Raw genomic sequence first — 24471 nt, forward strand, 5'->3', positions numbered from 1 at the left:
GGCTCAAACAGTCCTGCCTCCGCCTCCCAACAAGAAAGCTTTCAGTCCAGTATTTCCAGTCCTTAGTCATCTGTGTATTCCCTCCATGGTTTTGACCATTTCCATTTTTTATACTTTTTCTTTTTTTTTTTTTTTGAAACGGAGTCTTGCTCTGTGGCCCAGGCTGGAGTGCAGTGGCCGGATCTCAGCTCACTGCAAGCTCCGCCTCCCGGGTTGACGCCATTCTCCTGCCTCAGCCTCCCGAGTAGCTGGGACTACAGGCGCCCGCCACCTCGCCCGGCTAGTTTTTTGTATTTTTTAGTAGAGACGGGGTTTCACCGGGTTAGCCAGGATGGTCTCGATCTCCTGACCTCGTGATCCGCCCGTCTCGGCCTCCCAAAGTGCTGGGATTACAGGCTTGAGCCACCGCGCCCGGCCTTTTATACTTTTGATTTTAAAATAATTTTAGATTCACAGGAAGTTAAAAAATAGTATGGATTTCTGGTCTCCCCTCCCCCATTGCCCCAGTGATAATATCTAACATAACTGTAGCACATTGTCGAAACCAGGAAACTGGCATTGATACAAGAGGGTTACCTGAACTGTAGGCCTTATTTGGATTTCCTCCATTTTTACCTGCACTGATGTTTTTGTTGTACATACATTTCTGTGCAGTTATATCACATGGACAGATCTGCATAACCACTACTGCACCTCCATTTAAACTAATCACTTGTTTTAATCAACTCACCTTCAAAGAAATTAAATAGCCGCTTTTGCCTCATCCTAAGTGATATCCTTGAAATTATTGATTTGATGTACGTATTTTTCCAATACGTTAAATACACAATGATTTAAACATGAAATGTAAAATATTTATGTGTGAACCATCAAAAATCATCTCATTCCATCACACCAGTGATATACAAACATGAGTTCTCTCCAGCTGTGCTACTGAACAGGCGGAGAAGCTGAGGCCCAGAGAAGGGAAGGGACTTGCTGGTGAGATACAGTGGGGCTGGAACCAAGACTTCTCACGGCTCGGTGCTCTTTTTCCTGCCCCACACTCCCTTCACTCCAAGAGGACTACAGCCCTTCCCTCCTTGTCCCTGGGACTGAAGGATGCCCCTTATTGCAGCAGCACAGCTGGTATGAGCTCTTCCTCATTTCTGTGCCTAGGATTCTGCAACCCCAGAATCTGCTTTCCCTTGATATGCTTGCCTGATTGGATGAAATGGCCAGAATATCCTAGGACTATTTAGAAATCTGGCCGGTAATATTCTGTTCCATTCTGGAGAGACACATGTAGTGGCAATGGTCATGTTCCCCAGCAAACATCTGCGCCGGCCATCTGCTATGACTGCCAGGCATTGGGGTGCCAAGGGCTCTAGGCAGACAAGGAGGCCCAAAGAACCCATGGCCTGCCGGGAGGATGGTGGCCTGGTGAGTAGGAACAGGGTGAGGCATGGAAAAGGGCAATGCCCACAGGCAGGTGCAGGAGTATCTAATGTGTTTGCCTAGTGCACATACTCAAGAAGGTATGTTCCCATTGAGATCTGAGACTGAGCAGAAGTTAGCCAGGATGAGGATGAGGAAGAAGCTTCCTAGCTAAGGGGACAGCATCCGCTAAGGCTCTGAGGGGAACGGTGATGCTTGAGAACTTCGAGAAGGCTCGTCTGCGAAGCCCAAAGAACCCCAGGGGAGAGAGCCCTGGACTGCCTGCTCTGAATCAGGGGCAGGGCTCCCCACTTCTGCCTCCCCCAGGTGCCTCTGCAGCAGCACCACGTGGCCCCCCTCATGCCTCTGCTCATGAGGACCCAAGCAGATGCCAGCTGGGGCACAGGCTGGGTCCCAGGTTGAAGTCATGTTTGGTGGGGTGCAGTGGAGAGAGCAGGCCCCGTAGCTGGTATCTATGGTGACCAGGTGCCCCTGCAGGTATTAACCACCTGGGTGTCTGCTCTGCACCTACAGAACATGCTGGAGCAACTCCTGATCCATCAGCCTGAGGACCCCATCCCCTTCATGATCCAGCACTTGCATAAAGACAACGACAATGGTGAGCACTGGCTGGGGCTCTTCCCCTCCCCATCTTCCCCTCGCCTCCTCCTCCCCCTTCTTCCCTGACTCCTCTGTCTCCTCCTTCTTCTCCTCATCCTCTCCAGGGATCCTGCCCCACCCCAAGAATAGCTGAGCACCATTCTGTCCTACCTGTGTCTGAAGGGAGGTCAGAAGGGAGGGGTTTCGACAACTTGATTTGGTGGTTCATTGAAAAATGCCTTAATTTCTTTTGGAGCACAACTTATAAAAATTCTCTTGCCAAGTTACTAAAATGAAAACCCCAGAATGACCCATGAAATCAATTATTACTGCTTTTGCCTGCCCTAACTGCTGTCGCCTGTTGCGTTTCCGCTCTCTGATCACTCCACTTGTCAGGTGTAAGTTTGGTCTCTGGTCTACCTAGACAGGCAAGCCCTTGGGCTTTTCTGACGGTCTCATTATCAGAGCCTGTTAACGCGTTTCCAAGCTCCCCAAACCTTTGTGGTTGGCTGGTGCAGGTCAGCCGACCCAAGGCCAGAGCGCAGGAGCGGGGAGGAGGGAGGCGCTCACACAAGGAAGGCCCCTCACTCTACTCCATGGTCCCTTTGCCAAGTGGAGGGTCAGTCCTGTCCTGTGTGGGCTGTTGGGTAGGACTGATGTCTTGGAGCTTTTATGTTTCTTTCATTGGGGAATTAGCTGCTTTGAAGGAGCTACCAGCGCACCGGTGACATTAGCACTTGGTACAGCTGAGGACAGAGGCCAGATATGCCCTGTGTGGAGGTTCAGAAGGCCCAAGGTGAGAAAGGACACTAGGTAGTTAAAAGAAAAAAAAAAAAAAGGGTGAGAGAGGAGGTTCCAAGCCTTTTCCTCGTGCCCTGCATGCAGGTCCTGGCACATCCAGGTCTGGCTGCAGAGCAGCAGAGCTGAAGGGAGTCTTGGCTCCCGATGCCATTGCATGGACCTAGGCGGGCAGGTTCAAAGAGAGACCCCACAAAGGGCCAACAAAGAGGCCCTTTTCTGAGCCTCTGGTTAGGTGCAAATGGCTGATTCACTGGACATTCCCTTGTTCAGCAGATGTTGACTGAGAGTCCTGTGTGCCCAGACGCGGGTGGTGCGGTGCTGGGGTGGCCTTGGGACCCCCTTCCCCATGTCCGATTTGCCTTCTCCCCAACCCCACCTTCCTGGTGCAGTTTACTCTGCGCTGCAGCGACTCTTAGAGACCTTCTTTCTCTGGTTGGCTGTTTATTACATGGCACAGGTGGGAGGTTCTGTCTCTCCAGATTCACCTGCTCTTAGGGTGGGTGTTAAGCCTACCCTGCCCTCCTGAGTGGCCCTTACTGCTGCAGACCTAGGCTCACCCCCAGGCCTCACTGACTCCGTCTGCCAGAGGAAGAAGTTCCTGCATTCTCCCCCGCTCCCACCCTGAGGCCGAGTGGGTGCTGGGAGCTTGGGTGTTGCTAAGCTCTGTTGTTCCAGGGCTGCAGACAGCAACTCTGCCCCCACGCAGCTATCTCACACTGCCACCAGAGGAAGAACGGACAGCAAAGGGAAAGCAAAGCAAAAGGAAACACAAAGTAAAAGTGAAGTAAGAGCCAAGTAAAAGCTAAAGTAAAAGTAAAGCAAAAACAAAGTCAGACTAAAAGTCAACCAAGAGCGAGTGGAGGGTGCGGTGCAGCACAATCCTCTGTCTTGCCACCCCCCACCTCCCTCCCTGCTGTCAGGTACCCTGCAGCTCACCCATCTTAAAATGTAGAGACGTGAGAGATCGTGGCTGTCTTTGGCCTTACTTTCCTCATTTGTGAAATGGACATGTTTGGTTAAACCAGATGGAAGCCGTGAAACTCTGGTCTGGTCAGTGGTAGCTGAAGGAATGAGAAATCCCTGATGCACCATGGGTAGCGGCTTCCAGGGGTATGACGTCGAGTTTCGAGTAGTAAAAAGCTTGATAGATTTTTCTAAATTAAACATTGTGCTTACCAGCCTGGCACCCCATCTCTACTAAAAATACAAAAATTGGCTGGGTGCGGTGGCTCATGCCTGTAATCCCAGCACTTTGGGAGGCTGAGGCGAGCAGATCATGAGGTCAGGAGATCGAGACCATCCTGGCTAACATGGTGAAATCCCATCTCTACTAAAAATAAAACAAATTAGCCAGGCGTGGTGGCGGGTGCCTGTAGTCCCAGCTACTGGGGAGGCTGAGGCAGGAGAATGGTGTGAACCCGGGAGGTAGAGCTTGCAGTGAGCCAAGATTGCGCCACTGCACTCCAGCCTGGGCAACAGAGCGAGACTCCGTCTCAAAAACAAAAACAAAATACAAAAATTAACCGGGCGTGGTGGCACATGCCTGTAATCCCAGCTACTCAGGAGGCTGAGGCAGGAGAATTGCTTGAACCCAGGGGGTGGAGGTTGCAGTGAGCCAAAATCACACCACCGCACTCCAGCCTGGGCAACAGAGTGAGACCCTATCTGAAAAAAAAAAACAAAAAGTGCTTGAAAGCTGGGAGTGGTAGTGCACCTGTAGCTCCAGCTACTTGAGAGGCTGAGACAGGAGGATCGCTTGAGGCCAGGAGTTCAAGACCACAGTGCCACAACTGCATCTTGAATACCCACTGCATTCCAACTTGGGCAACATAGTAAGACTCTGTCTAAAAAAAAAGTGCTTGATAATAATGTAACCACTTGAACTCTCATAAATTAGGTTGCACTGACGTTTTCTGCTGTTTGAAAATCCTGCTTGAGGCATGCCCTATGTTCTTCTCTTTTTTTCTTTCCTCCCTCTTATTTTTTCTTTTTAGAAACAGGGTCTCACTCTGTTGCTCACGCTGGAGTACAGTGGAGTGATTACAGCCCACTATAGCCTTGACCTCCTGGGCTCAAGTGATCCTCCTGCCTCAGCCTCCTGAGTAGCTGGGACTACAGGTACATGCTATTGCACCTGGCTAATTTTTAAAATTTTTTTGTAGAGACAGGGTTTCACTATGTTGCCCAGGCTGGTCCCTGCTCCTAGGCTCAAGCGATCCTCTTGCCTTGGCCTCCCAAAACACTGAGATTACAGGCATGGCCCGCTATGCCCGGCCCTGTGTGTTCTTAAACCGCTACTTCAAGGCTTACCTTGAAACTCAAGAGCCTTGAATTTCAAGAAATTTGAGGCAGATTCAATAATCTCTTTATGTTTTGATCTTACTCCTCTGTGTGCAGCTTTAATTTTCAATGTCAAACTGTCCACTTCATCAGAATTTTCAAGTTTAAACATCATCTTTCTGGTTTGGATGGAATGTAGTTGATGTTGGCTGGACAGCCACCTCCGGTGCCACCTCCCTCCCTTTGTCTGCTCCTCCCACCCTCCTTAGTGCCCCTTTCCCTTCATCCGAAGGTCTGGGGCTTTCCCGAAGCTCCCTCCATGGAGTCCTTGCTCCTTTCTTTGCACTGCACCTGCTCCGTTGTTCTCGAGCAGGGGCTTGGATACAGACCTGCCTCGTGCCGTCTCTAGCTGGGGGCCAGCCTCCAGCTGGGGGTCTGTCCTGCTGAACAGCTGAGTCCAGCTTTTGGCCAGATGCTCTCAGAGAGTAGAGTCCCTGGGTCCCAGGAACCACTGTTTTAGAGAGTTCATTTGTTTCCCACAGCCCTGCACTCCACCACAGGCCCTCAGCTGGCAGCTTTCATGGATGTTGGAACATTTTGTCCTTTGGCTCAAGTCCCAACCACTGAAATGGAAAGAAGAGAGCGATACCCATGGGTTTCTCTCTCTTTGCCCACACTTGTGGAGCAAAAATGGGAGGGAGGAAGGGAGACAGGGGAGACTACCCTGTCTTAGTGACTTTTCTTTCCTTTTTCTGTTTTTTGTTTGTTTGTTTTGGAGACGGAGTCTCACTCTGTCGCCCAGACTGGAGTGCAATGGCGCAATCTCGGCTCACTGCAACCTCTGCCTCCCCGGTTCAAGCGATTCTTCTGCCTCAGCCTCCCGACTAGCTGGGATTACAGGTGCCCGCCACCATGCCCAGCTAACTTTTGTATTTTTAGTAGAGATGGGGTTTCACCATGTTGGCCAGGCTGGTCTCAAACTCCTGACCTCAGATGATCCACCTGCCTCGGCCTCCCAAAGTGCTGGAATTACAGTCATGAGCCACCATGCCTGGCCGCCTTGGTGACTTTCCTAGGAGTGGGAGAAGCCTCGAATCAGCTAAGCCCAATCCTCATATGTCCTAGAAGAGTGCGGGAGGCTTGGAGGGACCCGTGACATCCAATGTGTGTTTTAGTCCCCTGGGCTGGTGTGCCAGATCATTGTGCCCCTTTCCAGCCATGCAGTGGCCTGTGGTAACTGTAGCTAGGACCTCAACCCTTCCTCTTACTGGGCCTGGGGTTAACTGCCACACACAGTGACATGCCCGGTGACTGGTGTACAGGGAAAGAAGGCCCCGGACTCATCCCGGTGAGCGAGCACACGAGGGAGCAGAGAGAGCCCCGGTACATGGGCTGGCAGCCCCTTCGCCGCCAGAAAAGCAGATTTAGTACAAAGTGAGCATTTACAGTAGCCCTGGGCAATATTAAAGCAGGCGATGGTGTATATAATGGTATGTTTCGTTTTTTATCAAACGTTTGTCCAAGAAAGCTGTGTATTAGAGCTCCAATACCTAAGGGTTTTCTTGTGAATTTTAAATCATGCTCCTAGTTAAACCTCAAAAGGATCTGTGGATGGAAAGGTTTTTTGATTTCCTTTGAAGTGGTTGGAAGAAGTTGATTACTCTTGGCAGTCAAGCAGCCTTTTATGACACTGTTTATAAATAATTACTCATGAGCAGGGCTGGAGTTTCAAGGTGTTAGATTTTAAGAGACTGAAATTAATCACATAAATGTGTGGGAGAAATTAGGTGGGGAGAAAGGCCGTGGATGTTCCCCTTTTAAAGTCTGTTCATAGATGTGTACCATTTGGGTGCCACTTACAGGAACCTGGCAGGGGAGGGTTTCCCCTGCAGCCCCCAGCCCGGGAACTCTCAGGCGAATGCGTGACTCAGGAGTCAGGTTTGCGCCCCAAAGGCCCTTGCCGAGCTGCATCTCCCCACGCCTCGGGCTCTGTGCGCCCTGAGCCCTGTTGGGTCTCGTCTGTGTCTGGAGGAGCTTCAGCAGGGCCTGTGGTCAGAGCCCCGGAGAGGCAGCAGGCGATGGTACATGAGTGGACCCACATTCCCCACTGCTCCCTCATCTGACTTTGAGCGGACCCAGGTTCCCCACTGCTCCCTCATCTGACTTTGGCCAAGCAGGCGCTCTCCCCGTGGTCCAAGTGAGAGCTCTGCCTCATGGCCCGAGGATCCTCTACCCTTGACCACCCTCCCTGCCACCCCTCCCCACAAACCTCCCATGGCACCCTGGCTCCCATCTCACCTCATCCTCTCACCTGACCATGTGTCCTCAAAGCCACCTCGTTTCCACACTTGTCCTGCAAGCAGTGTTTCCCACACTGTTTCCTATGATGGCTTCTCTCACCCACAGGGAGGGCCCTGGAAGGCCTTGCCCCAGGCCCTAGGCCTAGAACAGAGAAAGGGCCGCTGAATGCCCACGCTGGCTGCCACCCCAGAAGCTAAAAACACCTTCCCAGCTTCCATGACAGTCAGGGCTGGGCCCGCCACCAGTGCTTCACCTGCCAGGGAAATCCAGACTCAGAGTCACAGGCAGGGCCCGGAGCACTCCCTGGCAGCTCCACAGGGCCTGCTTCCTGGGTGGAAGGGCAGCGTAGTTGATGGCGGCACGGTGCCCACATGTGGCAGCAGCATCATGGGCACGGGCTGCAGTGTGTGGTGTCTTCCCAGCCCATTGGGTGGCCTTGCCTGGGGTGGTGTTCCTGTGGGGTAGCCCTGAGGGCCTGGCTTCCCAGCCTGTGTAGGACTCTGTGAGCCACGCTGGGATGGAGAGATAGATGTAGATATAGATATAGATATTTTGAAACAGAGTCTTGCTGTGTTGCCCAGGCTGGAGTGCAGTGGTGCAATCTCGGCTCACTGCAACCTCCACCTCCCAGGTTCAAGTGATTCTCCTGCGTCAGCCTCCAGAGTAGCTGGGATTACAGGTGTGTGCTGCCACACCTGTCTAATTTTTTGTATTTTCAGTAGAAATGGGGTTTCACCATGTTGACCAGGCTGATCTCGAACTCCTGACCTCAAGTGATCCATCCATCTCGGCCTCCCAAAGTGCTGGGGTTACAGGTGTGAGCAGTCAACCCCCTTTTCTTCTTGAGCTGCATCCAGTTTCTGCACTTGTACCCAAACATGCTGACTGGCAGAGGGGGGCCCTCTGTAAGGCAGTAGTAATGGTGGTGACACAGGTGACAAACAGTGACCATAGGACGAGATGGGGACAGCCAAGGAGGTAGCCCTGAAGGTCGCTGTATGTGGCTCCTCACAGTTCTGGCTGCCATGGGGGTGATCCAGGAGGATAAGACTCGGTCTCTGCCCTTGGGAGCTTCTCTTTCTGTGGGGACAGTGACTCCACCTGTTTCTCAGTAGCAGGTTGACATTCACCAGTGTGGAAGGCTGCGGCAGCCCGCCACTTGATCACGGGCCTCGACAGGGAGCGAGAACAAGGATCTCAGGGAGGGAGAGGGAGTGGGAGGCTGGGGGTGCTGGGCGCTGGGTAGGGAGGACGTTCCTGATGGGAAATGGCAGGTGGCAAGGCAGGAACGTGGAAGGAACAGCCATAGGGAGAATAAGAAGGTCCACAGCTTCTGAGGTTAGAGGAGAGGATCATTCAGTGAGTTACCTTGACTTCCTCCAAAAATGAGAAGGTGCCATGATTTTGGGCAAAGATCTATTTAAACCCAAGCAGCCAGCTGGGTGTAGATGTGGTAACCATTACATTGCTGGCCAAAAGGACACTGTCTAGTCCCTTTTCTGTGTCTGCCCCCAAACTAGAAGGCCATGCACCTCTCTCCTCTGCTGAGACGAGATTCCCTCCCGGAAGCCCAGCCAGAACAGGCTCTCATGCAGACGTTAGAGGCTCATGCGAGTTGCAGTGGACATCCGTTCATCTGTCGCCTTGAGTCAGGGGCCAGGCCAAGGTTACCGGCTCCCCACAAGGAGAGGGACAGCTGGTCCAATCAAGATGGTGTTGAGCAGGCAGGCGGTGTGGATGCATCTGTCCAGACCCCACTGCTGTTCCCTTCATTTCAACCCAGGGTGATGCCTTCCAGCACCCTTCTCCCTATGCTGGTCAGCTCTTTTCCCGTCGCCAGCAGCCACTCTAGCTCTGTCTCACCTTATCCTCTCACCTGACCACGTGTTCTCAAAACCATCTTGTTCCAGACTTGTCCTGCAAGCAGTTTTTCCACCTGCAGTGGCTTCTCTCCCCATGGGGAGGGCCCTGGGAAGCCTTGCCCCAGGTTACAGGCCTAGAACAGAGAAAGGGCTGCTGAATCTCTGCCCTGGCTCCCACCCCAGAAGCTGAAAATGCCTTCTCAGCTTCCATGATGGCCAGGGCCTGGGTCTGCCACCAGAGCTTCACCTGCCGGATGAGCCCAGACTCTCGGTCACAGGTTCAGGAGCCCTTGGTTCATATCACACTCTTGTCAGTAGCCTGGGTTGGGAATTCTGTGGGACCAAAACCAGCCAGGACTAAAATCAAACAAGCTGCCAGTGTTTTCCATTTGCATAGAAAAGTCCATCTTTGAAAACAGACTTTCCTTTCTCGGGTTTTATAAATCTGGCCCATACACTTCCCCATACAGAGGTAAGTAATGGGCTTTCCCCATGACTTTCCTCTGTAAAATCATGGGGAATACAATTTGCTAAATAAAAAGGCATAAACATAAAGAAAAGCTTCTAAGGTCGATTTGCATAAATTACAGCCTTATTGGAGAGAGCGCCTGGAGACAAAGTCCCTGGTTAAAATGCTTTATGGTGTTTGAAATCCCAATTGTTCTTGATATTTATGAGTTTGGTAAACAAGTTACTGTGTCCATGTCCCCTTGGAGGTGGAAGAATAAACCATCTCGGTGATCACTCACCTCTCTAAACACAGAGAATGCGTTCCATGGTAAGAGTGTCTCTGAGCTGCTGGGTTACAAATGGCCGTGTCACTGGCAGAAAATGAAATCTGGGGAGGAAAGAAATAGGTACACCCCGAGTACCGCAGACATGGGAGGCTGCTTGTCATGTTGAGTGGTGACATTCAAATCTTTTTATTCCACAGTGCCCAGGATTGTAATATTAGGTCCACCTGCCTCGGGGAAAACAACGATAGTAAGTGTATCATATTAAGTGTTGTGATGCTGTAATATCTCATTTATCCTCCAGAGCTGGAATGAGACTGCACCTCCATGAATTTGCAGCGTAACTGAGCTTTGCTTCTTTTCCTTCTCCTCCTTCTTATTTTCTTCTTATTACAAAAGGTAGTGTGTATTTGTAGCAGAAAACCTAGAACCTACAAAAGACCAAAAATAGAATGCCCCGACCATCCAGAGATCCAGAGATGAGCATTTCTTTAACATGCTTGGAGACGCCTTTGTGGGCTTTTTCTTGCCCGCGTACACGCTCTCCTTGCTCACCGTTCATTATGTCCTTAGGATGCATTTCCAGAAGTAGAAGTGCTGGGTCCAACAGTACACACATTTCATAGACTTTGGCTTGGAATCTTAAGATTCACTCTGAACATTTTAATTGTGAAATATTTAAAAGAATCAGAAAAGGACAGCAAACTGTATCATCGATATTCATGTACCCAACCCCCAGATGTTATGCAAATTTAACATGTTGCCACATTTGCTTTGTTCTCTCCCCATTTTAAAGAAAATGCATCTTTGAAGATACAGCAAATGCCTGGGCCCACCTCGCTCACCCTTTTTCACACACCACCAGTTTCTGGACAGTGAGTGCCATTTTCTGGACAGTGAATGCCTCTAGGACATTCGATCTTTAAGGTCCTTTTTTGTTTTTTCAGACAAAGTCTCACTGTGTCACACAGGCTGGAGTGCAGTGGTGCAATCTGGGCTCACTGCAACCTCTGCCTCCTAGGTTCAAGCGATTCTCATGCCTCAACCTCCCGACTAGCTGGGACTACAGGCGTGCACCACCACACCCAGCAAATTTATGTATTTTTAGTAGAGATGGGGCTTCACCGTGTTGTCCAGGCTGGTATTGAACTGACCTCAGGTGATCTGCCCGCCTCAGCCTCCCAAAGAGCTGGGATTACAGACGTGAGCCACCACGCCTGGCCTAAGGTCCACTTTTAAGTGCCAAAAATGTGTTAAAATTTCATTCATCTGAGATAGAACCCTTTTTACCTTTTAACACCCTGGTGGCTGAACATCAGCGAACCCTTCTTCCGTGACTACATAATCGCTGTGAGCATGTGTCATGGACGGGATGGGGCAGGCTGTTCCCCCGTTTAACTGGCACCTTGCTTTCCTCTGAAAAGGAGTTAAAATGACTGATCCTTGCCTAAACTAACCTGCATGGGCTATGCTTTTGGAGTTAGTATAGCTGTTCTACTCATCTGTCCATCTGCTCATCCTGTTGGTCTATAGTTTTTCTATTTGATTCCTCCATATCAGACTGTAGGGTTCCATGCGTTTCTGCATTTATCCCACCTGAGTCCAACCATTTTGCTGTTTCACAATTAGAAGCCAGGGACTCCCAGACCTGCTGATCATTGGCATTTCCAGGGTGCTATGAAAAATGCAGGTTCCTCGAGTCCCCTGCAGACCAACCTCATCAGAATCTCCTGGAGGAGAGCCCCAAAAACTAGTAGTTAGAACACACTCCCCAGGTAATTCTGACATTGGGAGTGAGGATGACAGATTCTGCATTTAGACAGACAAGCTCGTTGAACTCACTTTTCTGGAAGAGTCTGGTTGCTCAGTGGGAGGCTCTCCTTTTGTCTTTGACATTTGAATTCTGGGGCCATCTGTGCTTCGTCCTGTCCTAGCTCTTCTCTGGTCCCTGGTAGGAATCTGCCGGGCAGAGCAGATTCAGAGGGCAGAGACTTGCTTTCAGCACATCCCGACATGGCTGAAGTGATCGAGTTTGTCCTCCCTATCGAGGTCAGGCCCCGGCAGCTGGTGTTTCAGCAGCAAGCCTTTTGGTGAATTGCTGTCCCCACTCCTGAATGCCCTTTGGAGACACACAGATCTGATAAGACGATGTACAGTCAAAAAGGGCTTCTTCCCAATGCTGTCACTGAGGTTTCTCAGCAACAGGAACAGGAAGAATGAAGGTTCACACCAGCCCTGGGTCCTGGAAGGGCCTTCAGAACTATCTCAAGGCTAGAAGGGTCATCAGCACAATTTTGGTGTCAAGATTGTTTTAGTTCATTATTCTTCCTTACAATTTCCTCTTCTGTTACAGACTATAGAGTAATTATCAATGAACTAAACATCCCATTGACCAGCATATGCCAGCTCCCAATCTTTAAGAAAAAAAAGAATACTGAGTGTGGGCTGTTACCCATCCTTAGGTTCTGTCCTCAAAGTTCCTGTTCTAAATCTTCCTTGAGATGAAACTCATGGTCCACAGAGCGTGGAAAGCATGTTAAGGTCAGCTAAAACGTAGCCTGCCTGTAGGTCTTCCCACTTGATTTAAGTCTATGCTGGTAGAAGAAGAGATGCTACGAGCAGGGCTCTTAGGCCGGCAGGTGCTTTCTGGGTGGGTCTCCCTTGGTGGCCTTCCTCCAGCTGGAAATAATTGTGTTTTCCCATGGCCAACCTTTTCCCGTCGGAGAGGGAAGGACCTGGGCATTTTAATGGAGTTATTTGTGTATTTATTGTTTTTATGAAAATGCTGTTTTCTTTCCTCTCTTCAGGCCATGTGGCTCTGCAAACATCTGAACAGCAGTCTCCTCACCCTGGAGAACCTGGTCTTAAACGAGTTTTCCTTTACGGCCACCAAAGCCAGAAGGCTTTATCTGCAAAGGAAGGTAGGACTGGCCCCGGGGACAGGGGTAGGCACACAGTGGCAGTGCCCACCGCCACCCCCACTGCCACCCAGCCGTTGCTTGGTTTGTTCCATTTCATTTTTGATTGAGTAAAAGAAAATGCTAGAGTAAAATAGATACAGGCAGGATGTGAAGGAAGGAAGAAGATAATTCCTTACTGGGCCCACGTCCCGTTGGGTAGCGAGGTGAGTTTTTGCAATGGGAAAGGATCACAAGTCGAGTGAAGGAGGCTATTTTGTCCAAGCACCTGGTGGAATGGTCCAGGCTTGCTCCATTTCTTCTTAGGCTCAGCCGAGTGAAGGCATGGAGGCAAGTGCTGAACCCGGTGGCCCGCGCCAGGAGATGGAGGGCTGGGCTGCACCAGCAGTTGAAAGGGCAGCTGTCCAGCTGTCCCCAAGAGTGGAAAGCCCCCATGTTCTGTACCTTAGAGGCGTCTGCCTCCCATAGTCCTGGGCAGCCTGCTGTGCAGCCCACCCTCTGGTCCGAGCAGTGCCCATTCACCCTGGCCCTCTCACACACGTTGGGGAGCATTGCAGGAGGTGTGGGTGTTCTGTTTCTAAAAGACCACCAGCTCAATATTTGAAAAACATCTTCTAAAGGGAAATATAAGACTTGATCACATTATTTCTCTTTAATACAAATAGAAACTCAAAATATTTCTTCAAAATTACCTCTGGCTGGGCATGGTGGCACGTGCCTGTAGTCCCCGCTATTTGGGAGGCTGAGGCGGGGACCCTTCCTCCTCTCTTCTGTCTTTCTTGTCATGTTCCCAGCCACTCATGACCACCAATCCATTCTTGTCTCCTGTGTCCTCGGTTCAGACCACCCACAAAGGCAGCTTCAAAGCCAAATCCTCAGGAAGGGGGATCTGCCCAGGCTAGCTGGTCAGGTGTCCCAGGCACAGTCAGCTCTGTTGAGGGGTGTGCAGTGAGGGCTCAGTGAGGCCACAAAGCTCAGACGTGGCCATGAAGACTCCTGGTTGGCAGGGATGACAGTTCTCAGAGATGAGGGGTATGGGCCAGGCGTGATGGCTCACACCTATGATCCCAGCTCTTTGGGAGGCTGAGGTGGGAGATCACTTGAAGTCAGGAGTTCGAGACCAACCTGGCCAACATGGTGAAACCCTATCTCTACAAAAGCACAAAAAAATTAGCTGGGCATGGTGGTGGATGCCTATATTCCTAGCTACCTGGGAGACTGAGGTGGGAGAATTGCTCAAACCCAGGAGGCTGAGGTTGTAGTGAGCCAAGATCATACCACTGTACTCCAGCTTGAGCGACAGAATGAGACTCTGTGTTAACAAAAAAAAAAAAAAAAAAAAGAGAGAGGGAGAGGGGTATGACTTCGACAGACCCCCAGCCCCAAGTCTGCCTATGAGCAGCTCGATGGAGAAGGAAAGCCCGCCTCAGCAAGGCGGCTGCCCCCACGGCGACTCAGTCCCCCAGCCGCCCCTGTGGTCTTACAAGAGTTGGACTGTGTGGCTTCAGCTTGTGGGGATACCAGCCTTTCAGGCTGGGAACATGATTTTAGAAAGAAAGTGCTTATCTCATTTTCTGCAGAAGATAAGCTTTTTGGGGTAAGGCTTTTTTGTAGGATAAAAATGTTTTTATTAGCTTTATAAAATTCAACAGAGAGGAGGGAGTTTAAGGAGATTCCTTCTGGGTTTCATTTTGCTAATTATCAGCATATTTCAGAGCACACTGAAGTGCTTTCAAGGGTGTCTTGTTGGGGTCCTTGGCACGGAAACTCGGGTGGAGGGAAGATGAAAGGCCTGGATGTCAGGCCTCGTCAAGGAGTAAAATGTTCTGAAGAGCGAGTGGGCGCATGGCAGGCTCGGCCATGTGTGGCCTTGTCTGCAGACAGTGCCTGCCAATCAAGGCCTCTCATTAAATGTCCTCTTTAAATTGTCTGCTGATTTGGAGTCCTTATGGCTCTTTTTGCGAGTAGTAATGATGCCTTCAAATACCTGATTTTCTCCTGCTAGTCTTGGCTTTGCCGTCTTAAGCAGAATTCTCTTATGTTGCCACTGTTAACCAAGATATCTCCATCTTAGGCATTTCCCAATGGTTTCCAAAATACTTCCTAACTGCCTTTTTGCCAAGCACTATCCTGCAGTGCTGTGGGAGAGCTGAAGATGAGTTTCTTCTCCTTACCCCAGAAGCTTCCGGCCAGTGAGGAGACTGATGGTCCCATAAAACTAAGCACAAGTCAGGGTATGGGAGCCGGGGAACCTTCAGTAAAGCAATTAATCGGTGGCTTGTTTCACTCAATTCATTTACTAATTCATTTACATTAGTCTTGAGGACCTACTAAGTCCTAGGCACTGGCTCTGAGCTGGGAAGGGGGTATAGGCTGCAAGATTTAGGGACTCCCTGGAGCCATAACCACAGTTTACACTAAGCAAAGCCTTCCCAAAGGGCACACTGTGATGTTCCAAGGCATGGAAGTGTCTGGAATCGGGCAGTGTCACAAAGCCCACCGGGATGGTGCCCCAGGATGCTGGGGGTTCACAGTGGCCAGGAATTTTTGTTTTTAACTGTTTGTTATGAAATCTCATAAAAATATCCAGAAGCAGTGAGGATAGTCTGAGAACCCCCATGGATCCATCCCCTGCTTCGACAGATGTCAGCTCATGGCGGTCTAGGCTCAGGTTGCACCCTCACCTGCTCCCCCTGCCCTCACCTGCTCCCCCTGCCCCTGCCCTGGGTCATTTTAAAGCAAACCCAGACAGCATTTGACCTTCCCCATGGATGTTTTAGTCCAGATCTCCTGAGACTGAATATTCAGTGTGGACAATGGCCAGACCTCCCGTAAATACAAGACTCCGCCCCACAGTCTGCGGCTACCCGCCCAGGAGACCAAACCATGACCTGCGGGAGCCCACCCGGGAAGCCGCCTGCTGCGCCAGGCTTGCAGGAAGCCAGGCTGCCCTCTCCTCCAATAGTCCAGGAAGCTGAACTAAGTCACCCCTGTAGTCACCTATCCCAAATGGCCAGGGCATCATTAATAACTGGCAGTGTCTCTAGTTTTTGTTCCTGCTTCCAACCTAGGACCAGCCAGAGAAAGCCAAATGTGCTCCCCTGTGCAGTCCTGTGGAATGCTGACCTCTAGAGAGATGCCTCCAGCTCCCCAGCAGCAGCCTCCAGCAGGCATGCCTGGAGCCCTCCCTCTTCCTCTAAAACTCTCCCTGTCCTCTACCCGCCTTCGAGTCCACCAGATGGGAACGATGCTGGCCGACTCCCTTGCCCCAGCAAGCTCTGAGTAAACAGCCTTGGCTTGTCTCCTTTGGGTGGTCTTCATTTATTTCTACACCCCAAAGATAAGGGCCCTTTTTTAGTACACGCATGGGGACCCATGATTACACCTAGAAGTCTCACTGAGGATTCCACCAGGGCCCAGCCAGGGTTATAAATCTCCCTGAGGAGACGGTGTTCTTATGGCTCCTGGGCCCTCTCCAGCTCGGGCCCCTCCCTCACTGGACCATCAGGGACATGTGATGCTTCTGGGTCCAGGCCAGACCAGAAGAGACGTTCGATGCCCTGAAGATGCTCCTGTCGCTGGACACCAGCCAAGGTCATTGGCTGGTGACCAGCTCCCCTGAGTGATTTTGTCTAGATGCTGACCCCACAGCTCTTCCTGGAGGGGATCAGGGACCCAAAGACATGGTGAGAGCCATCGAAATGAATGTCAAAATGGCCCCAGTCCTCTCACTGAACACCGTGAAAGGGACATGGTTTCCAGTAATACTGCAGAAACCCCCACCTTTTCTTCCCACAGTAGTGGCTCTAGCACCTTCTCCACAGGCCCGTTCCCCTGAAATGCTGCTCCTGGGACCCCAGCCCAAGGCCACCTTTGCCTCCCGTTCTTCTTATTTATTAAGTTAATTGAATTCATCTTTTTGGCCAAGTCTTTTTTCCTTCATCTGCTTTCTCTGGCCCTATCTCTAAGCCCACAATCTGACTCAACATCATAAACACCACAAAAAGGCTCAGGTGAGGAAGACCCGGGGCGAGGAGGGGGAAGTGGGGGGGACAGGGAGAGGAAGGGAGGAGAAGGGGGAGTCAGGGGAGGCCACTGAGGAACCACTCTCAGGTGCTGATCCTGTACTTATGAGCCTGAAATTTCTACTGTTTAAAAAAAAAAAAAAAAGGTCTGGCTGGGTGCAGTGGCTCACACCTATAATCCCAGCACTTTGGGAGGCTGAGACGGGAGGATCGCCACCTTTCTTTTTTTTCTCTGTCTCTACAAAAAAGAAAAGAAAATTTAGCTAGGCATGGACACCTGTAGTCCCCGCTGCCCAGGAGGCTGAGCCTAGGAGGTCGAGGCTGCAGTGAGCCATGATGGATCCACTGCACTCCAGCCTGGATGACAGAGTGAGACCCTGTCTCAGAGAGAGAAAACAACATGAGCCCTCATCCTACCTCTGTCTGCACACAAGAAACATAGTCCCCTCCAAATAGTTCTGAGGATTTCTGGGAAATAGCCCACAGATGTTGCTTCCGAGTCCTGCTGGGTGTCTCCCTCACTTCTGGCCACTCCATCTCCAGCTGGCCTTGCTGCTTTCATTTCTGGAGGCTGAACTGAGACACGGTAGGAACGCCCTCAGTCTCTCCCTCCCTTTCCAGAGTCAACCACTCCAGGCAGCGGCGTGGAGCGGGCCTTTTTTGAAGGCTTTGGGTAGAGGAGGTGACTGCAGCCCAGGGAAGCCAGAGCACCAGCCTCCGTCGCTCCTTTGAAAATTCCCTGGCCTTTGTCCAGTCCAGGGTTTCTTTTGCTGTCACCTTCTTCCATGCGCCTGTCTGGGTGCCACGCTGTGAGGTCTGCTCTCTTCCTTTGAAGCCTCTTCTCCTCTCCTCTCCCTCCTCTTGTCTCTGGTCCCCCAACCCTCCCCCTCGCAGACTCTAGGAGGCAGTTCCTGCTGTCTCCTAACCTGCTCTGACAGCTCCGAGCAGCAGCGGTAACTTTGGAATGGGAATTGTCTTTCAAGGATGTTCTGTCAGTTCTGAGGGGAACTCAGTCCGACTACTGGGTTTCCCTCCTCTGCCAGGAGAAGCCCCTTTATGGAGAAGTGGGGTGTGGGGGTCAGATCAGGGCATCTCACCTGTTCCCCTCCCTGCTCTACTTCCCAAGCTCACACTGTAGCTCAAAATGCCCACAACTTCTGAGCAGACATCACTCACCATGGTGACACAGGGACATTAGGGTCCCTGAGAGTGGGGCCTGGAGATGGGACAGGGAGATGCACGCTCATGTCATCCCAGTGTGAGAAAGCCCACTGGGGAGAAGTCAGGTGGCGCCCCAGGGACAGAGCCAGGGTTGGCACCGGCACACTTGGCTGCCTCAGAACCGCAAAACAGTGGGGCGGCACCTTGGAGGGCTAGGAGATCAGCCAGTCTGCCCCCAGGCCCGGAAAGCCACCAAAGCTGCACTGGGTGCTGGAAGGGGAAGAGAGAAAAATCCAAGTTGCAGCAAACGCAGCCTGTCCTGCCCTTAAGTGCACAGAAACAGCACGGGAGCAGCTAGTTGGATGCTGCAGTGCCACCGAGCAGGGAGACCCGGGGCCAGGGGCCTGAGCAGGGGCTGAGCCTTCTCTGTGGCTGGGAGTGGCGTCACTGCACTGTGTCAGCTTCTCCCTGATTCTCCCCAAACGCCAGGCTTTGGGGGCTGGGGTGGGAGAGCATCACAGTGCTCTGCAAGGAGGGAGGCTGATTCCTGCTAAGACAGTTTGGCAGAGCTTCGAGGAGCAGCTCCTGAAAGCCCTGCTACTGACGTGACACATCAAAGCTGGCATGGAGACAGCACAGTGGCGGGGAGCGGTGGGGGGTGCTCAGGAGTAGCTGCGCTCAAAGCCACCGGCCTATCCCCTGCTGTGCAGGCTGCAGGGGGCGCTGTGCCCCACCGGGGCTGGCCGCCTTTCAGCTGGTGCTGTTTGACTGGCTGGCACCCCCTGTGTCGTGGTTGGCACCCTCCTCTGTGTCCTGTACCTGTTTGAACACTGCCTCCTGAATGGGTGTTGTCAGGGAGGGCAGAGGAATCTGGGAAAAACAGCCCCAGGATGGATACTGGCTGTGCCTGGGGTTGGGAGAGGACCTGAGGGGCTGGGAAAGGATGAAAGGGGATGGGAGGGGAGAGGATGAGACGGAGGGGAGATGCAGAGGGAAGGGACAGTGCTGCTTCCTGCCCACCCCCTCCCTTGCCAGCCTGGGGAAGCTCCCCTGGAGACCCGGGGAAAACGGGCACTGGCGGAAAGACACCCTCCCTCTCTAGCAGCTTTCCCCAGACCCTGGGGGCCCCGTGTGGGTGGGCTTATGCCAGCCGTTCTCCGGTGTGATGCCCTGACCAGCAGCATCCGTGTCACTTGAAAACTTGCTACAAATGCACATTCTCAGCTCTATCCCAGAGCCACTGAATCAGAGCTCCCAGGGTGGGGCCCAGCAATTTGTGTTTCCAGAAGCTTTGCCAGCATTCTGTTGCACAATCAAGTTGAGAACCACCGACTTAGGGAAGAAAGGTGGGTGTAGGGGGCGATACGATAAGGACACAGGGCTGTGTCAGCAGATGTGGGAGCCAGGGACTGGATGCTGGCTCGCGTCCTTCTTGCCTCTGTGGTCTCCTTTTTTCTCTGTGCACCTCCATTCATTCTGTGTCTCCCTCTTGCTCTCGGTCTTGACTTTGGCTGTCTACCTCGTAGAAACATGGTGGCCCCATAACTTTCAAGCGAACACATTCATCCAGTTCCCAGCAGAGGTGCCCCTCCCTCATTCTCTCACTATCTGCCCTTTTTTCTTCCCATTCCCCATCCCTGGAAAAGCCATTCTGTGGCTGGGTCTGGCTTCTCTCTTTCCCTTTGTGCTGGTTTCATTCCATTCCACACCCATGATGCCCGTGAAGTGGCTGCTGCAGCTCCTGCTCTTACATTTTCTCAGCTTCTGATCTGGTGGAAAGCAGGGGTTCATGCCCCTAATGATTGCACTGATGTCCTGGGCCTGACTTTCATTGGCTGGGACTGGGTCGCAGGCAGCCTCTGAATCAATTATAGTGGCCAGGAGTGGGGTATGCGGATTGGCTTAGGCCAATCAGGGCCCTCCTCTGGATCTGAGGATGGACTTGAGCACACCCCGACCATACAGGCAGAAGGGCAGGAGGGCGACTCCTCAAAGGAACTTTGGGAGCCCATGTTACTGTAAGTGGAGTGTATGGAAAATTAAAATAAAAGCCACATTTGCAGTCTCATTTCTGATTTCTACTGGTTAGGTGTGTGAGGCCTAAAGAGGTCGAGGCTTTGCCCAGGGTCGCCCAACTGGCTGGATCGCAGCCACTGGGAGCAGAGAGCCTGCCCTGGGCAGAGGTGGGAGGTGAGCCCTGATGCCAAGGCTGAGTCTCTGCTCTGCACTAGGAAGGCTGCACCAGGAAGCCCCCGCCCCCAGCAAGGAACCTTCTTTTTTTTTTTTTTTTTTTTTTTTGAGACGGAGTCTTGCTCTGTCGCCCAGGCTGGAGTGCAGTGGCCGGATCTCAGCTCACTGCAAGCTCCGCCTCCCGGGTTTATGCCATTCTCCTGCCTCAGCCTCCCGAGTAGCTGGAACTACAGGCGCCCGCCACCTCGCCTGGCTAGTTTTTTGTATTTTTTTTAGTAGAGACAGGGTTTCACCGGGTTAGCCAGGATGGTCTCGATCTGGAACCTTCTTGATTGGAATGTATTTCTACTTCCCATGTCCTTTTTCAGAAATGTGGGTGGGCGTAGAGATTTTTAGCCACTAGTGTGCACTACAAGGAAAGGCACAGGCCAGGCCATAGCGACTCTCCTGAGAAGAGCTGCTTCCTCCCCAGTCCTCTGTGGAGAAGAGAGTGTACAGAGCACCCTGGGGAAGCAGCTTCACCTCTCCAAGGCTCAGCTTCCTCCTCTATGAAAAGGGCTAACACTGAATCAATGACAGCGGCTAGGAGTGGGGTATGCGGATTGGCTTGGACCAGTCAGGGCCCTCCTCTGGATCTGAGGGTGGAGTTGAGCACACTCAGACCATACAGGCAGAAGGGCAAGAGGGCGACTCCTCTTTGGGACTCCTCTTTGGGAGCCTGTGTTACTGTAAGTGGAGTGTAGATGTCACAGAGTTGTTACACAAAGCGAAGAGTGGAAAGCTTGGCCCAGTGCCTGGCACTAGCATGTTCTCAACAAGCACTAGCCGACGTGATTTGTGATTGCTACTTGTTGAATGAATTAAGTTTCATTAGTTCATCAGTCAGCAGGGCTTCCTGTATCCTTGACACCATTTGGTGCTGGGGCAGTGGTCTGCTGGTCAATATTTAACAACCAGCACTGGGGGCAGGGTGGGGAGTCCTTATTGTAACCTCTGCCATTTCTATGGTGTCAACCCACTGTGGCCAATTTTGTTACCACCATGAGGTCACTGACCATGGTCTTGGGAAGAGATGGACATCGAGGGTGCTCAGGGGGCAGTGATTGCCACAGTGCTGAGCCCTTGCTGAGGACCAGCAACGCCCCACGCTTGTCACATGTATCATTTCATTTAACCGCTACAGAAACTCTTTGAAACATGTTATCTTTGGCCTATTTACAAGTGAGGAAACTAAGGCTTAGAGTATTAAAGCCACTCATCCAGGTCACTCAGTGGGCAGCCAGGGTGCAGACCACAAGCAGCTGAGTCCCCAAAGGACCTCCCTGGGGCCAGATTTCCCCCACTCCCACCCGGTTCTCCTCCTGAAGCTGGCATTAACTTCCCCCAATCAGGATCCCATGCCTGCCCTCCCTGCTGTCCCTCCAGGGCCTGTCTCCCCTCCCCCTACCTCCCACCCCCACCATAAGCCAGTTACCCTGAATGCCTGGGTCCCTGAGGACATCCCCTCCCTTTACCCTCATATGCCCAGGTCCAGCCTGCTCTTGTCAGGAACCCATTCAAATAGCCCAAGGAGAAGGCAGGCAGGAGGCTGCCTCATGTGAATCCAGGAGATCATCTGAGTGTATAGGAACTGAGCCCCTGCAGGGACTGTCCACCCCACCCAGCTGCTCTCTCTCCAGGGTCCTTCCTGTCAGTTGTTCAGTGTTTGGGCTGACCTAAGCCAGTTCACTGAGCACAGACGATATTAAATTTGGGGTAGAAAAATGGCAAACCTCACTAGTTAGAGGTGGTTGAGGGCTATCCATTCTCCCCACCCTCACGACCAGGACATAATAGAACAAAGCCTGGACACACTCTGCCATGCACAGGGCCCTTAGGAAAGTACCCTTGTGAGTCAGCAGGCCCCAGCGGGTTCACGCAGCCTGCTGGAGTGGCTCTGTGATGGCCTAGCTCTCTGTCCCTTAGGTGTGCCAACAGCAGTCAAGGCAGATGCCACGGCATTGCAGAGGCAGGGTCTGGTGGTCACTCCGAGCCCTCACAAATGTTGGTTCTAAATGTAAAGATCTAGATGTTTGTCTAGCTCACTGGAATGTTGCCAGGGTCACCACCAGCCCCAGGACACTGAGAGATTAGGAACAGGTACTCATCTGCCTGGGCTGCCTGGCCCCAAGTCAGCACCTTCCCGCTTGGACAAAGGAGTGTAAGGTGGATTTCCCCTGCCCTCACCCCCTCAGCTGGGCACTTTTGTGTGAACCCAACTGCACACCTGGGCAGCCGGCTGTGGCAAGGGCTGTGGCCAGCCCCAGACAGAAGCCCCTCCTTGCCGTTCCTGGGAGGCTGGTTTTGCCCTGATGTTGGGATGTGTGGTTTGGGGCTGGTCTGGGAGTCTCCCATGGCAGAATGTTTGGGGGACTGGGAAGAACTCCCAGCTCTCAGTGACCCCAGGGCAAGGGGACTCTTGGGAGTGGGTTTTCCAGGGGCATTGGCCCTGGGGCGTTTGAGGCTTTGTGAGTTAGATCAGACTTGATTATAAAAAGTAGAGTATGAATGCTGGTCAGAAAGTTCGGAAGACAGGCAGCTTCCAGCCTCCTCCCCTCGCTCACCCATCTGGGCTTGTCTGTCACTCCCATGCCTGGCTCTGGGTAGACTGGCGTGAGTTCCAGCCCTGCCTTCTGCTCCCTGGCGGTGCAACCCTAGAGAAGTGGCTTCACCTCTCTGAGGCTCAGCTTCCTCCTCTATGAAAAGGGTGACAGCGGTACAGATGGCACAGAGTTGTTACACAGAGCAGAGGATGGAGTGCTTGGCCCAGGGCCTGGCACATAGCATATGCTTAACACACGCTAGCCGTCGTGACTGCTAGTTGTTGAATGAAGCAAGGAATTTGAAGTTTCATTATGGCCAACAGGGCTTCCTCTATCCATGATACCCTTTGGTACTGGGGCAGTGGTCTGCTGGTCAACATTTAACAACCAGCACTGGGGGTAGGGCGGGGAGTCCTTATTGTATGTAGCCTTTGCCATTTCTGTGGTGTAGACACTCCCACTGTGGCCAATTTTGTTACCAACATGAGGTCACTGACCGTGGACTTGGGAAGAGATGGACACACTCGCCTCTGCTGGGTCTTGGAGCCAATCCCCTTCCACCTCCCACTGTCTGGGGTCCAGAGTCAGCAGGACACTGTCCCTTTCCTCGAAGAGCTTTACAACTTACTGGGGACACAGCCACATGGGCGGGCCATTAGAATGTGTGGTGGTTAGTGCAGTGACGGAGTTCTCCATCCAGGACGATGGAGCACGGGAAGTGGCACCAGCCTGGCCTGGGAGGATCTGGCAGGCTTCCTGCAGGCTGGCAGTTGGGGCTGAGGCTCTGAGGGAGCCCTGGAGTTACTCAGGTGGAGGTGGGCAAGGGCATGTTGGGGCTTGGGCACAGGATAAGGTGAGTACACGTGTGAGGGAGGCCCTCAAAGATGCTGGGGGTAGAAGAGCGTTCAAGGAAGGGGGTGCGGTGGGTGGAAGAAGGGCGGGGCCCGATGGTGGTCGGAGCTTTCCCGAGGCCAGGGCGTTGGTGAGGGGTGTGTGCTGGTCTGTGTCCTGAGCTGCAGGATGCAGGTTCGGGCCATCATTCCGTGTGTCCTTTTTCCTTCAGACAATTCCCAGCGTGCTGCTCGTCCAGCTGATTCAGGAACGCCTGGCTGAAGAGGACTGCATCAAGCGGGTAAGACTCCAGCGAGCTGGGGTTTTCAGTGCCAAGATAAAGGGGAGGGTGAAGGGCGTGTGTTCATCTCCAAGACCAGAGATGACCAGAGGCATGAGAGAAGGTAAGGCAGGCAAACGGGAGCTCCGTGAAGGTCGGTCTACAGACATGGATTTTGCTTTTGTCAAAGGAAAAGGAAGAGCGTGGAATTCGTTGTATTGGTCAAGGTTCCCGTAGGAAATAGCCAGCCCACCCAGAGGGGTCACAGGAAAGCATTTAATGACAGGACAGTCGCAGAAGCGTGGGAGGGTAAGGCAACTGGCGAGTGATGGCGAGGCGCCAGGGACTGGCATTGGCAGGAGACAGAATTAGGGGTACCCCAGACTCTCGCCTCCCGTCCTTTGATCTCCTGCCAGAGCCAGTGAAGCCAAAGGGCAGGAATCCAGGTGAGCAGTACACTGAGGCCGGCCTCCCGGGGCACGAGGAGAGT

At 52.3% G+C, this 24471-nt stretch overlaps 1 protein-coding gene across 2 annotated transcripts in view; it reads left to right on the top strand.

Moving 5' to 3' along the window:
* The window catches only part of AK8 (adenylate kinase 8), a 163408-nt gene that overhangs the window by 1939 nt on the left and 136998 nt on the right, over positions 1-24471 (top strand). For both annotated transcript variants that reach the window (XM_010372821.2, XM_030920315.1), the window contains exons 2-5: positions 1951-2035; positions 10195-10244; positions 12802-12915; positions 23934-24002. In XM_010372821.2, coding sequence (XP_010371123.2) covers positions 1951-2035; positions 10195-10244; positions 12802-12915; positions 23934-24002 — 318 coding nt within the window. The remainder of the gene's footprint in view (positions 1-1950; positions 2036-10194; positions 10245-12801; positions 12916-23933; positions 24003-24471) is intronic.

The sequence above is a fragment of the Rhinopithecus roxellana genome, chromosome 16, assembly GCF_007565055.1.
Source record: "Rhinopithecus roxellana isolate Shanxi Qingling chromosome 16, ASM756505v1, whole genome shotgun sequence".
NCBI lineage: Eukaryota > Metazoa > Chordata > Mammalia > Primates > Cercopithecidae > Rhinopithecus > Rhinopithecus roxellana.